At 40.6% G+C, this 16684-nt stretch overlaps 1 protein-coding gene across 1 annotated transcript in view; it reads right to left on the bottom strand.

Annotated features, from left to right (window-relative positions):
* tagapb (T cell activation RhoGTPase activating protein b) overlaps positions 1-15261 on the bottom strand; it is a 33200-nt gene extending 17939 nt beyond the window's left edge. Inside the window, exons 1-3 of the mRNA XM_080743980.1 lie at positions 15180-15261; positions 10170-10258; positions 4636-4806 (exon numbers count right to left, since the gene is read on the bottom strand). Of these exons, the coding sequence (XP_080600106.1) occupies positions 4636-4806; positions 10170-10258; positions 15180-15227 (308 nt within the window). The 5' untranslated portion in view covers positions 15228-15261. The remainder of the gene's footprint in view (positions 1-4635; positions 4807-10169; positions 10259-15179) is intronic.
* Positions 15262-16684: the final 1423 nt, after the last annotated feature.

Genomic DNA, 16684 nt, shown 5'->3' with positions numbered 1-16684 from the left:
GATGTCTGTACAGAATGTGACAAATCCACACCTCGAACCATGGCAAATATGGATGCAGAGATACTTGGAAAAGTCAAAAGAAGAAACTATTTGACTAGAGACTGCTGCTTTACGGTATTGAAGCAGCCCCATGCAGCCTCCCAGCACATTGAAATTAGTCATGTGAGCTGCTGATTCACAAACTGAACATGACTGGAACCGGAGAGACAACAATGCAACCAATACTAATAATACACTCCACATATGATGCACTTGGATTTACAGCATAGCTAGAGCAAAACATGAATGTATCATTCAGTCTTCTATTACAGCCTGCAGCTACTGGAAAAGTGGGCAGCCGTACAGTGACGGCAGTGAAAGGAAAGCCGTTTGTGGTGAAGAAGTACTGTACATGAGTGGGACAGACGACCCACTCTTCAGCTAAAAGCTAAACTAAAAAGTTCCCCTCAACTTGAAAACTATAGCCTCTGCTTTGTAACACTAAACTTTGTTGGGTGATGGTGTCGCTTCGCAGATAATAGCCGCTTAACAAGCTGTGTATTCTCTTTTGGCAAGTGACACCGTCATACAGCGGAAATGAAGAATTATAGTAATTTACTAAAGCGGCCCCAGTTCCATACTGTACCAAGGGGTTCCAAACTTTTCAGGCTGTGACCCTCAAAAATAATCCAAATTTTAAGCAATACATTTAGTTTTGACTTGGTTCCACAGATACATATTGTGAAAATAGCCAAACTAAAAGCTTACAACGCCTCCCACTGTGATGCGTTGTGTTCCTCAACTGTTAGGCTACTGTCAACCTTTCTGTTCTCTCCTGCTACAGCTTAATCTGTCATACTGTAGCTGGGTTCTATTTGTTAAAAAACACTGAAAGGGGGATATTTTCTTACTGACTTACACTTTAGGGATTTAGCAGAAGCTCTTAATCCAGAGAAATGTACAATAAATTGTGATATAATCAAACATTAATATCAAACCTATCAGTCTACATTTCCCAAAAGGAAATGCATGTATATTTAGTCTGAATAGAAGGCAGGAATAAAACATATCCCCACTGACCATAAAAATGACCAAAGGAGGGATATCCAAACAAAGAAGAGGCATGAACTCTCCAACCATGCATATCCAACCCTGTGTCACGGTAACACAAATAAATACAAATGAGTCCAGACAACTACTCACTTCCTTTAAAAAAACAACAACATTACAATCTGAGTCATCGCAATGGCTATTTTAAACATATGGAACTATGATGAATGGAAGATCAGCACAACATGTCCAAAATATGTTAGTCTGGTTGCCACCGCATATACAGTAGGAATTGCTATTTATATCGTACTGTAAATCGGCAAAAGTTTAATTCGCTATTCCTCCGCAGTTTTCGTGGCAGCAGCACATAGTAAGCCTTGCCGAGCCATGAGGCCCATAGCCTAGGGCAGGAGCCTCTCTCCTGTTTCTGTAGCGTGAGGCAGCTTGATGTACAAGTACACCCCCTGGACACGACGCTTGTCACACTATAGTAATGTATGTCCCAGGGACTTACCCTTGATGCTGAGTGCCAAGCAGGAGGCACTGGGTCTTATTTTTCAGAGACTTTGGTATTACCCAGCTGGGGATTTCAGTGCCATGTCTCAGGGCGGACACTCAAACCACAAGGCCACTGAGTTGGCAGCACATACAACAAGTGTATTGTCTCAAACTGACAGACTTAATCGTGCATTTTTCTAAGCAATAGGGTATATCATTTTAATGATATAAATAGTGCATGTCATTTTGCAATGTGTTTGTATGGGTGAATGTGACAGTTTCGATCAAAGTCAGTTTTCAATGAAAAAGTTATTTCACAGCCATAAATGTCACAATAACCATTTCACATAAATGTGGACCACTTCTCTAAATGGGTTTTGACGTAACGACTGTCTACTGGTGAATGCCCTGACACGCCCTCTCTCTCCCACTCACAGCAGGAAGTGCTTTGGGATCAGAAATGATTTTTTTCTTTCATTTCATCATTTATCACCCCCAGTGTGTTACCAGTGGTGTAAAGTAACTAAGTACTGTACAGTTTTGAGGTACTTTTACTTTACTGGAGTATTTCCAATTATCAGTACTTCTACTCCACTACATTCTAGATCCAAATATTGTGCTTTTATTCCACTACGTTTATTTGAAAACTTTACTTACTAGTTACTTTACAGATATAAATTATAATATTATAAAACATACATTATCCACTTTAGACCTATTTTATACCTAGGCTGTTTGAAAATAGCCGATCTACAAGCTCACAACGCGTCGTGTCAATCTTATAATCATTATGAAGACATTTCTGAAAATAATTTAAGCAGAGAAACCTTCATCTGATGGAGTCTAAATTAAACATAAGCGGGAATCCCCACATACTTTCTACTCTGTATTTGGAGAAACTTTACACTACGTTGCCACAACTTGCCAGTTGAGAATCCCAGACAGTCATGCGTTCAATAACACTTCCCCCGTTGCACTACTGGTAGATATTATGCACACAGATAGATATCATACACACAGATACATATATATACAAGATATTATACACTCAGATATTTGTCAGAGGTTGAATGGAGCACTCTTTCCTAAACAATGGGTCAGGACCCATCTTTGGGTCGCAGAGTGATTTTTATTGGTCGCCTTTTTTCAGTTTCCTATATGTTAAAAACATATACATAGGGGGCACCAGCTGGACTAATACCGCTCTAATGCCTGACAATGTGTCGCAGATTCGAATCCCAATCCCAACAACCTTTGCTACATGTCACTCCCCATCTCTCTGCCTGTTTCCTGTCTACCTACTGTACTATCAATAAAGGCACAAAAGCCACCAAAAAATATATCTTTAACACTCGCATGACTAATAGGTCATTTTGACCTGTTTTTGAGATTTAGAAATGGAATTAGAATGCTCAGGAAACACTCAAAACATTTTATTTCATATTTACATGTCTCAAATGGTAGAAAAAAACAAGACTTTGCTTGTATGATAAGGAAAAATCATGAAAGGGAACATTTCTCAGAGTTTCCTGAGCAAACCCAAAACACCTCAAAATCTCAAAATCAGGTTCAATCATGCGAGTGTTAAAAAACATCAACATCAACAAAAGAAATCACAACTTTTTATCAATGAAAAACAATTCCATCATTTTCCATCACAAGTATTTATAAATCTTGTGTTGTGAGTAGATCTTTTATTTTCACTATATGGGTACTGGGCAAACGTCTAATTTCTCTTTTGGGTAGTGAGCTAAAAGGTCTCTAAACCAACTACAGCGCATAAATGCCACAATACCATTGATTAGCGTCATTGCCATGATGTGTGTATCAAAGTTCCTCCCTGATTGATGAAATTGCTTTCTTTATTTCTTTTTTGTCATGTCACACAATCTAAAGAAAAGGGGAACTGGCTACGGTGTGCGGTTTACACCGAGAAAGAGAGGGAGGTCCGTTGAGAAATTCCCTACATTTGCGTGATGACTTTTGAAATCTTCATTGTGTCAACAGGGTGTGTAGCAACTTGGACATGATTTAGTTTCGCTTTCTCTGTCAACTTCAACTTCAAAGTTCATTGTAAACATGTCTAATTTACAGGTATTAGAGACGGTCACTTGACCCTTAACTGCTCCCTCCGTGCTCCTCTGTGGGAAGCTGGGTGAAGCTGAAAACTGAAGTTCCCCCATGGGATATGATAGCCAGGTATCATACCCTTTTTGAGCGATGCTAGCCTCTCCAATACGTGGTTTTGTGTGTATGTACATGAAAAAAGGACAGGCCATCAAATACTTCTTAAGTTCTTACGTATCCGTATTTGTTTTGGAGCTTTTATGCCTTTATTGATAGGACAGTAGACTGACAGGAAATGGGGAGAGAGATGACATGCAGCAAAGGTTGTTGGGATCGGGACTCGAACCCACAACACGGTGCTGGACTGATCAGCACAAAACTGCACAGTCCATTTAACTTCAATTTTATAATGGATCTCAATGGGCCTCTGATCTGAGTCTGTACTGAATCCTTGCTGAAATGGAGCCACATGTCAAAGATGTGTCATAGAATAGATGACTGACCTCATAGATCATTGGTTCTCAAAGTGGGGAGGTAGCGAAACTACTTCATTTAACATCACAATCATTTTAACCACTTTATCCATGTATATGTTGGATATTCAAAAAATAGCAGATTCTGCAAGCACCTTGTACATCTGCTATTTTTGAAGATTTTTTGCATAAATCTGGGGGTCCATGACATGAAAAGGTTTTCAAACACTTGAGAACAGCCTTTTTTTGGCAGAAATCTGCAAACCGCAACAAACCTCGCTCCGTTCCCATTGAAAAGCACTGGCAGAATCAGCCCTCATAGGTAGAATTAAACTTCTGTGTGACAATGCCGTGCCTTTATATCTTATTCGAGTGCATGAGAGTAAAGGTATTTGGTTTTGGTTCCCAAACAGAGTAAAATAGGTAAAAATAAAATATTTTCAGTTTCACAAATAGTCATAAGAATAGAGAATAGAGAAAGGAGAAAGGAAACGACGTCATTTGTCACGTCTCGTTTCATCTGCAGCAGCTATAAAACTGCGTTATGGTTTCGAGCCCATCGTCTTACTTGAGCTTGGCGAAGATGATGACGTCGCTGAAGAGGAAGAGGTGTCTGTCCCTGGTCTTAGTGCCCTCGGTCACCTGGACACACTCGTCCAATAGGAGCTCTCCGTTCTCGCTGCTCAGGCCGAGGACAAAGGGACACTGGTCCAAGGTGACCCAGCATGAAGGCTCCTCCCTAGAACCGGTGACAACAACACATTACCACAGGGGTCTTCAACGTTTTCAGGCCAGGGACCCCTTAGTCGAGAGAGAGATGAAGCAGGAGCAGGGACCCCCCACAACCCATAGATACCATATAGTTTCATCGTTTGACAGCACAATCATTGGTGTATTTTGGGTTCATGTCAATTTCTGTTTTCAGATATTTAACCACTTGAAACGTCAATACTTAATAAACTTGACCTTTCACTCTGTAATTAGTGTGCTCTTTTTCTCATCTACACCAAATCTCTCATCTACACCGATCTGCTATTTTTGGCTAAAGTTCAAGTGATTAATATAAAAAAGGAGAAAAAAAGTTTCTATCACACAAACATTTGGAGGACCCCTTGTAGTAACTCTGAGGACCCCCTTGGGGTCCCGGACCCCCTATTGAAGACCCCTGCATTATCGAGACTAAAACTATGACGAAAAATGTTTGTCGACTACCCTTTTTCACTGACGAAAACTAAACAAAAACAAAATAAAACCTAAGCTATGATGACTAAAACTAAGAATAAATATATTCACAATTTCGTCAACAAATAAAAACTAGACTAAAATTTGGACAAGTGGAGAAGAGATCCAGTAGAACTAAAAGAAAAGTCATTTACGTTTGGTTGCGCTCAGGTGTGGTGCTCTGCTCTGAAAATAGCAGATCTACAGTATCTGTTGTTGGCCGGGTCTTGGCTGGGATTTTGTATACACAAGCATACAACAAGTATACAGTCATTGCAGTGTTTGTGTTCATATCAGTCTTTGACTCTTTACCTTATCACCTTAAACCCTATTTTAAGTGGTCCCCCAGAGGTCTATACTTGCCCCCTTCCTTTTTCTACACCAAATATCTGCGCTGAAAATAACAGATCTATAAGCTCACAATGCGTCACATTGCAACAGCTTGTATAAGATGTGCAATTCTCACAGAATGTTCACCACAGTGTACTGTAGTATACTGTGTACTACAGCAGAACATAATGTTCACCAAATGTTCGCTCGCCCATTATGACATGTTCAGAATAGGAATGCTAGGGTTCATGTGGTAATCCTCAATCAATATCATGTAGGCCTTGAAATCCTCAATCAAAGGTCATTCAATGACACACTGATTATTCTTCCCCCCAATGACAGTCACTGTTTTAGAAAACAATATATCAGAGCCACTGGCGGCCTGGCAATCAGATCAATAGAAGACCTTATCCTGTAGTACACTGTGATATTAGCAACACAGCTGCAGATAATCAAATTAATAATGGGTGTGTTAGATTTAGGTGTGCAACATGCGTGACAATACTGTTGACTAATAGCCTATACCTACAGTACACACCTACTATTAATTTGATTAGCTGCAGCTACAGTACGTTGTTTACTAGCCTGCCATGTTTTTAATCTGTAGTTTTTAACCTGAACTGAAAAACAAACATACATTTAACACAGAGATGTGAATTGTGCAACTGAAATTCAGTGGCCTAACCACCAAGCTAGACAAAAGTTAAAGGGATATTCCACTTTCAACAGGGAAACACCTTCTGGGCTTCTCTCCACATACACACCCATTGTAACTTCAAACTCCATTTTAACCATGATAGATTCATTAAAAACACCCATTATTTTTTCTGGTGACTCGAACTACCCTCCTAAGACGTGAGCAGGCCGTGTTTTATCCATAACTTTTTTCATGTATTTTTAATCATTATTTGGGAAAAATACATCAAATATCTAAATATTGAATCAAGCAAATTAAAAACTGATTAGACAATAAAATGACCAAAGGTTTTTTGAAAGTGGAATATCCCTTTAAATGCAAGCTGGCAATAAGCTAAAGAAGTTGTCTCCAGACACAAGTTAGTTATCTAGAGATAGGCAGGTTTATTGCAGTAGACTATACAAAAAAATGGAGCCTCTTAGAATGTTGTCAGTCTAAACTTAGGATAACGAAGAGACAACGCTGTACAGGAAAGCAGCTCTTCCTGGCTGAGGGGTTTTCAGTTGGTATCCTATTTAATATTCAAATGACATCAACACAGGTACTTTCCCTGATGCCCTCCCTCGTCTAAACCACAGACACGAGACACCCTGGCTATGAAACAGATAAACCAAAAGGTTAACTCTGAAGTCCAATAGGTGTGAGAACAGCAATCAAATCCTCACCTCAGTTGGATAATTGAAGCTCAGCAGCACCTGGCATGTGGCAGCAGGTGATAAGCATTATCACAAAAGCATTTAAATATGAACAGAAAATTAACAATTTCACGATTTCTGTACAATGGTGACTCTGTCCTCCGCTAGATTCAGACACTAACGAGATATAATGTCTCATGTGCAAGGTATTTGTATGTGCATGGCACAACAAAAGCCCATCATGATATAGATAGCTTTGTTCATAGCTTTGATTCTACTTCTTTTCTTCACGGTTGGTGTTTTATTAATCCAGTATATGTGCCACTGAGGGCTTGCACTACATTTCGTTGCAGTGTGCAATGACAAAAGGCATTCTATTCTATTAAATGGGTTCAACATTCTGTTGCTAGATGACATTGTGAAATCCTTTGTCAACATCCTGTCATCGTCGTCGTCATCATCATCATCAACAACATCATCACCAGTCACCACTACCACAACATTACAAAAGGATTTTCATAAAGGATGTGATGTTTGGGATGGATGTAGTCTTAGGTTATTCATAATATTAGGTGAGTGAATTATTACTTACTGCAAATGTACCAAATACCCAAAGCCCCCAACAATGATTATCTGACTATCTGAAGAAACCAAATTATCAAATATATTAATGTGCATTTTTGACTGGGTTGTTATAACTGTCCTTTGATCCACAGTACTTAGTACCACTAAACCCAATAATATTGTCTCTGTCAGGTGGAAACTGTTACTCTTCAGGATTCAAATTAAAAATAGCAGATCTACAAGCACAAAAAACTTCACTTTGCACCGCTTTTCGACCTTACGGATCTGCTACAGTACTTTTGAGACACTGCTTTTGTGTGACGCTGTAGTACAGGGGTCTTCAACGTTTTCAAGCCAAGGACCCCTTTTTGATTCATGTCAATTTGTGTTTTCAGATATTTTACCACTTGAACCGTCAATTTCACTCTGTACTTAGTCTGCTCTTTTTCCCCTCTACACCAAACCTCTTTGCTGATCTACAAGCTCACAAAGCCTCGTGCTGCGAGGCGTTGTGAGCTTGTAGATCTGCTATTTTTGGCTAAAGTTCTCAGAATTTGGATGCCAGAGTTCACATGGTTAAAAAAAAAGAGAAAGGTTTCTATCACTGAAAGATTTGGAGGACCCCCTGAGGTAACTCTGAAGACCCCTTAGGGGTCCCGGACCCCCTGTTGAAGACCCATGCTGTAGTATGATTAAGTAGGGCATTCATTTATGAAAACCAAAAAGTTAGAATATGAAGATAAGAGGTTTCTGCCTGACAGCAACGCTATACTGTACTTAGTTGAATGGAGTGCCCTATGGCTCTATACGAGGTCCACTCCATAATAAGGACCTTGTGACCTTGTAGACCCCATAATAAGGACAAAAGGGTAGGGTTTATGTGGTTAGAGAAAAGGTCGTGATCTACGATATAGATATAGACGTGACACGGTTGCCCATGGTCTTCTAGAGACGTTAGCTTCTCATTGACACCCACACTGCAGCTCAGACGGAATATCAAGTGGGATTTATGCAGCATTGAAGGGGTGTAAGTGTGAATATGATAATGTCACATTAACTGACTGAGTAGCATATTTGGACTCCCCCTCGTCTGTGGCTCTGGGGGTCTACGGGGAAGGTGTTATAAAGGTTAATGAGTCAATGTGGGATAGTAGTGACTCATATACAGTATAGTGGGGCAGTGGGTTTCAACGTGGGCCACATTGGCCACCAGGGGGGCCATTAGGAAAGAAAGGAATTTAATTTGTAAGATTGTTGGTATCTATCTATCTATCTATCTATCTATCTATCTATCTATCCATCTATCCATCCATCCATCCATCCATCCATCCATCCATCATTCTGATTTTGAATGGACTGCTGTCACATATGTCCAATGTTTAAAAAACAGATTAGAAAGAAAGAAACATTAAACATTAATGGATTATATATACATTTTGAATTTAAATTACATTCATAAGATTGTTGACAGACACACACACACACACACACACACACACACACACACAGCGCACACACACACACACACACACAGCACACACAGCACACACACACACACACACACACACACACACACACACACACACACACACACACACACACACACACACACACACACACACAGGTTAATTCAGGTTGACTATTTTGTCCAAGTGACAACATTTTGGGACTGAACAAAATGTCCAATGTTTACAAAGCAGACATCAATATTAAAACAGCAGCTGTATCCTCCTTCATGTGGGTTTGAGTATGGAGGTGGTCGCACTCTGTTCACGCAACGGTTTATTTACCTAGAACCGAATTGGAAACCCCATGGCAAACCCCCCTACACACACACACACACACACACACACACACACACACACACAAACACACACACACACACAGAGACAGCTGTGCGCTGAACAGAGAGGGGGACTAAAGCCCACACGGTGACATAGAGAAACCAACAAACCACCATTAAACAGGTGCTGTAAGGTCCTGTAAGGTTATGGAGTATGAATAAAGAACCCGAATGGTAATTTAACTCTTGTGTGTTACATGTGTGCACCCACAGAGTTGCGGACCCATAAGGGTCCATTTTGTTCTAACTGTACGCTCTACCTACCCCCAACCCCAAATTAATACTATTAAGTATTTTACTGTGTACTGTAGACCCATCTGTTCAGTGAAACAGTTATTCTGCCATGCTTTCTCTGCTTCCCCCTGCAGGCTGTGAAGTGTAGTGAGGAGTAAGAATGAAGTTAAGATTAATTAACAAAGGTAAAGTATAGTCAAGTTATGTTGGTCCTTGAAAAAAAAATGAGAACCACTTGTACTACTACTAATGGACTCATAGTGACGTATAGTAAATCAGTGTCATACATATTCTGAAGAAAACCTGGAGACCTGAAATTAAGAAATTGGGTATTATGATCAAAATATCTCAAATTTGCCACGGACACGGACATGTCCGTGTATGGACATATTGACGGCCCCTGGTTCCATTGTAAGTAGAGATTACCAACTGGGAAAATATAAACAAGAATAGAGAAGTGTTGCTTGCTGTACTGGGCTTTTCCCAGCTGTGAGAGTGTAGACCTGTGAAGATTATTAATATGCTTGCTCAGCAATCGTTCTGTTGAAGTGTTAAGAGAAGAAAAAAGTTTCACACACCTGATGGGAGACCATGGCATCCCCAACGCCTTCCCGAAAGCCAGCGCTGGAGCTGAGCGTCGCCTTTGAGCCAAGCTGCGGAGCTGGTGCTGGGAGACAACAGAAGGTTTGAAGATGGTAAATTATGTTTCTCTCTTTTTTTTTATATATAAACGTGTGAGCTTGTAGTTCTGCTGTTTTTGCTATTTCAAACTTAGAAAAGGATCTTTGATGAAGTTTGACAAATTTTTAAGATTTTACCAAAGAACAGTATAGAGGCGCCAGGGTTAATGTGGATACCATAATTTCTTTTTTTAATGAATTTGTTAAATTGTGACGTTATGGGTAACATACTGTATCAGATTGTCTACATTTCCCAAAAGGAAAAGCATGTGTTTTTACTCAGGCTGAACAGAAGCAGGGATAAAACATAATATCGCCTCCGGTCATAAAAATTAATGACTTCTTCACATGATCTTGACCAGAGTCAAGAATCAGAGTAGAGTATGGTTTATTATTTATGTTGTTTTGTTTATTATTTAGGTCTGTGGAGCTAAGGAATACGCAGTGGCTTTAGATGTTGAATAATGATTAGGCCTATGCCTATTCTGGAGTATCTATGGAGTGTTCGAGGAATTCTTAAGCCCCTGCGCAGGGGCTTAATAATTCCTCGAACACTCCTCAAACCCCATTTAGAATGCATATACATTCTAAATGGGGTTTGCAAAAATGATGATGGTAGAAATTATAGGTTAGCAGCAATCTGGACTCTGGATTCCGAGGGCTCAGTCTAGGGCCGTTTCGGACACTGAATGAACTGACACAGAGATGGTTTCAAGTGGACTTGGATGAGATGATCCGACAGCTGAGCTATATGGAGGCTGAGGAGTCGATCTGATTGACACTTCAGCAAATACATGCACATAGAGGCAGGTAAAGGGGACTGTAGTTGATCTTTTCCCTAGTATACAAGAGAAAAAGTGTAGTCGTGTCAGGGGTCTTTTCGTTTAACCCGTCTGTCTATGTCCCTTTTGTGCCCATATGGAGTTCCCTGTATCAGTCTGTCTACATGCGTCCCTTTTATCCCCATATATTGAGATCCCTGATGTTATTAGTATATGGCCATACCCTGTATATTGGTATGGCCATATTAATGTATTTATTTGTCAGATACATGTACTGTAATTGAAATTTGTTCTCCGCCTTTGGCCCATCTCTTGGAGCCCCCCAAATCCAACCAATTGATGCTGAGTGCCAAGCAGGGAGGCCCATTTTTACAGTCTTTGGTATGACCCGACCAGGGAATCGAACCCCCGACCTCCCAACTCAGGGTGGACACTCTAACCACAAGTTGGTTGAGCTGGTTATATATAATATATATAACCAGCTCAACCAACTTGTGGTTAGAGTGTCCACCCTATATATATATATTATATATATATATATATATATATATATATATATATATATATATATATATATATATATATATATATATATATATATATATATATATGGGCATATTGGTTGGATAGGCGCTTTGGCGGTGCATATACTGTATGCCTATATTGTGTTTACACCCCTGGTCATTCCAACACGACAGAGGAATGTACTGTTCCTTAATAACTAATAATATGATTTGAACTTACATTATGCTTTCATTATATTCAAAAGGGGTTAAAGAAGCCACGCTGGCTTCATCAACCCTTTTGAATTAAATAATTATTGTTGTCTGCACTCTGCAGCAGAGCCTTCTGATGGTCGTAAGTGCACTCATCTGTACATTACCATTATTATTATAGTGCAATTATAGTCTGACATTAAAATGACCAGCAGAAAGGATTCCGAGACCAGGGGAAATGACTCTTGCCTAATAATAGAGAAGAAATGTATGTTCTTGTATGCGAGGCTTTTGTCCTCTCGCTTTTTCTATTTCACTTCTAAAACAGATATATTCAGACAAGGCCAGGTCAATACGGATAAGTACAGTACATGCTTCTTTGCACTTTTTAACCGTTTGTTTGTGTGTGTGTGTGTGGGTGTGTGGGTGTGTGTGTGTGTGTGTGTGTGTGTGTGTGTGTGTGTGTGTGTGTGAGACTGCGAGAGCCTGCAGTAAATCGATCACACAGTGCACAACACTGAACCGGTACACAGTATGTCTACACTCATCTCATCAATATGGATCTGTCCCATATAGCGCCACCAACAGGCCAATTTCTTCAAACACATTTTTGGACACTACTCCTACACATTTTGCCCTAAAATCACGCTGCGACCTGACGGTTGCTTATCTCCCTATTAGGGAGTCTTACTGGTTATCCTTGTGTTTGGGTGTCTGGGACACGTTCACAAATTTGTGCTCTGCGGCCTGCAATTGTGAGTGTGTGGTTTATTCCACTATTTTCCACTACTTTCAACTATATTCCACTACTTTTTTTTATATTTTAAATAGCCTATATACAGTATATTGTTTAATGAAATACATTGTGAGAATGTTGGAATGGTTTGATGAAATGTTTAATTTAATTTAATTTATTTTAATTCTTTTTAAAAATACTGTACAAATATCTTTTTGTAATGTACAGTAGGAAAAGAAAGATAGGGGATATTTACTCGCTACCCTTAAAAATGTGTGGGAAACTGTGTCCTATCAAGCTCAAAGGCCAGTACATGCACACACACACACGCACGCACACACGCACGCACGCACGCACGCACACACTGTAATGTATGAGTTACATAACGGCAGACAAACAATGATGACAGACACAACACAACACACTGCAACATCACACATTTCTGAGGAAGCAGGTATTACATAATAACGTAACTTTGAAGATATTTAAAGATTCCACATTTAATTTAATAATTGTTGTCTGCACTCTGCAGCAGAGCCTTCTGATTGTCATAAGTGCACTCATCTGTACATTATTATCATTATTATTATAGTGCAATTATAGTCTGAGAACGTTAAAATGACCAGGGCAGCGCAGAAAGGATTCCGAGACAAGGGGAAATTACTATAGCCTACTAATAGAGAAATTATGTTCTTAGCAGAAAGGATTCCGAGACCAGGGGAAATTACTAGAGCCTAATAATAGAGAAGAAATTGATGTTCTTGAATGCGAGGCTTTTGTCCGTTTTTTCTATTTCACTTCTAAAACAGATATATTCAGACAAGGGTCAATAAGTACAGTACATGCTTTTTCTTTGGTTTATTCCACAATAGGAATTATGTTGCAGAGAAAACAGGGCAATAATAGGGGTGTAACTACTTACTCGATTAAGCCATAGCTGCAAGCAGCCCTAGACAAAAAATAAACATTCCACTGTCCAGCACTTTCAATGATGAGTTACTGACTGGAAGTAAATTTCTTATTCACAAAACAACAAGGACATTAAGACAAAGCAACTCTTTCTGGTCTGCTCTCCTCTCCTGTCACCCAAACGGTGCCCCTTCTAAACGGCTGACACAGATGGTACAGAACAGACAGACTGGCACACAGGAAGGTACAGGACAGCAGTGGTGGAAAAAAGTACTCAAATGTTTTACTTAAAGGGGTCCTGTCATCTTAAAAAAGTGAAGAAAATTGTTGTTTTTTATTAGTTAATATTTTGATGATTGGTCATTGTGGGAATGCGCAATAAACCAATCAAATTAATTAATTGACTGTACTTACTGTACAGTATGTCTGTACAGTGTAAATCATCTTCCCACCGCCTGCAGGGCTGCACTCGCAGCCCAGTGAACCCACAGAAAGCAACTTCCTCAGCTCGCACAGGGCTACTGGGCTAAAGCTAAAGACACGGAAATGTATTTTATATATAAATCTGTGCATATAAAAATTATATTTCCACACAAATCTGGTTGTTACCTCAATATTGTTCATGAGAATATATTTTTTATGTTTATTTGTTGAAATGGCGAAAACGCTAAAATGAGTCCCCCTGGTTAATCAGCGAGATGGCAGGCTTGACCGTCCCCGACTAGCAGCCCTCTATAGTGCGGAACACGGAAACTCTGAAAATAATCAGAGGATAAATCGGATGTGACGCCTCCTCCTCCTCACTTCCGTTTCGTCTTTACAGTAGCGCAAAATTTGTCTTGATATAAATCAAAATAATCAAAGCATATACAGTATAGCTTGCTAGGCTCTGAAAAGGCAGCCTACTTAATTATATACGGTAGATAAGAGATTTGCTGTAAAAAACTGTGACACGATGCAAAACATCCAATCTAGTGTATGTAACACCAATTCCCTAATTGATGCAAGTTTGTTGTTTGCCTTCACAAAAGCACTTCAGAGAGTGTGAGTGAGTGAGTGAGTGAGTGAGTGAGTGAGTGAGTGAGTGAGTGAGTGAGTGAGTGAGTGTGTGTGTGTGTGTGTGTGTGTGTGTGTGTGTGTGTGTGTGTGTGTGTGTGTGTGTGTGTGTGTGTGTGTGTGTGTGTGTGTGTGTGTGTGTGTGTGTGTGTGTGTGTGACTGCGAGAGCCTGCATTCTAGGAATAAATCGATCACACAGTGCACAACACTGAACGTCCATTAGCTTAGATTCTAAGCCTTAGAACAAGACAACGTAACATTTCCCTCTCAGACGCACTAGACCAGTGGCTCTCAAAGTGTGGTCCGGGGTCCTTGAGGGATTTCCAGGCGGTCAGTTAAATTAGTTCAACCCTATTTTTATACTTTGGCTATTTGAAAATAGACATTCTACGAGGTCATTGCGTGTCAGGATGTGACACAAACATTCTGTTATTCAAATGGGGGCCACAGCCAAAGACATAGATTTGGTGGTTCTTGACATGAAAATGCTCTAGAAGAGTCACTGTACTGGTTCCCTTTGTACACTGTCAGAGTTAGGGGGAGACCTTGAAATTTGAGAGTTTGAGAAACACTGCTCTAGAAGGTCATCACCTCAACAGTATTGTCTTCAACATCTTTGCAGTGGGTGGTGGATGGATGTAAGGATGGATGGATGTAAGGATGGATGGATGGATGGTTTGAAGGAAGGAAGGAAGGAGGGACACTCACCGTGCACATCGAGGCCGCAGCCTCATCGTAGCTTCCTCTCCTCATCATCGCTGTCGCTCCGTCACTTCGCCTGCACCCACGTCCGGTCGTATCCATGCCTGTGTAGAGTCTCTACGACGTCTCTCTCTGAGTGTCAGCCTCAGCACCCCGCAGTGTATTCTGGTTTTTCTCTGGTGTGTTTTTCGTCCGCCTGTGTGCGGATTGTTTTCCGCAAGCGGAAGAGCTCGCTTGATTTCTGCACGTAGGCTGAGAGGGGTCAGCCTCAGAGTGGGCTGCTGGGTGCTGGCAAGAAGCCTAGTTCAGCCTGGTCCTAATGAGGTGTTAGGACAATGAAAGGGCCGGCGGACAATAGGGGAGATGGGGTTCTGCTTGACCCTAGCTGTGGCCTCCCCGGCCCCCACAGAACCCCAGCTCTCCATCCCAGCCTGTTCCCTGTTAATGAGATCAACAAGCATGGCTACAGAGGCCCCGCCGCCCCACTCCCCGTTAACCAGGCTAACGAGGTTGAACTTGAGATGCCATGACAGTCCGGGAAAACAAAACCCCTCTGCGTCCGCCCTCCAACACACACACACACACACACACACACACGTTTGTGTTACTATACGAGGATTTACGAGCAATCTACAAGCTTACAAATACAACGCATCGCTCTGTGACACGTCGTAAGCTTCTAGATTGCCTATTTCCGGTGCATGACACCAGCATGCGTGTACTGCAGACCCAAAAACCTAAACCCATAAACCTATCTCTAAATGCCTTTATCCTTATCCTAACCCCAACTTGATTTGGTTCCTAATTGTAGCTAAGCCTAACTTGAAATTAGTTATTATATAACCATAAGAGTAAGACCTACCAATCTCTCTTGTTTTGCTTACAGTACTTTACTTATCCCCATTACTGCCAGTCTCTTGTGAGGCCAGGAGAATTGCCCACACAATAGTGTCTGTTTCTCAACAAATACTACTATACTTGTGGTGACACAGTAATACTGTATAGTACACACACACACACACACACACACACACACACACACACACACACACACACACACACACACACACACACACACACACACACACACACACACACCTATATTGACAACAAGATTGCATCAATAGGGGATGAGCATGAGTGTAGCTATATTGACAACAAGATTGCATCAATAGGGGATGAGGGTTACACTAGATACTACTGTAGGATGTTTTGCATTTAAATGACTGGTGCCAATACTCCACATGTCATTGTCTATTCATAGCTTTGACCATACATCATACATAAACATGGCCCATTTCCGCCTTAAAAAGAAAAATGATTGCTTTGAAATAGATGACTCACCCCAGTGAGTATAGGCCCTAATTGCATTCCTAAGCCAATAATTTGAGGAGACTCTTTGTTTCTCCATAGGGAACAAAGCAGGCTCTTTGTGTCTCCATAGGGAACAAAGCAGGCTCTTTGTGTCTCCATATAGGCAATGCGACAAAAACAAAGAAATATGAATACAA

Source organism: Nannobrachium achirus (genome assembly GCF_963921795.1).
Source record: "Nannobrachium achirus genome assembly, chromosome: 16".
Classification (NCBI taxonomy): Eukaryota; Metazoa; Chordata; class Actinopteri; order Myctophiformes; family Myctophidae; genus Nannobrachium; species Nannobrachium achirus.
Note: the sequence above shows the minus strand (reverse complement) of the source record. Positions and strands in the feature narration are given on the sequence as shown.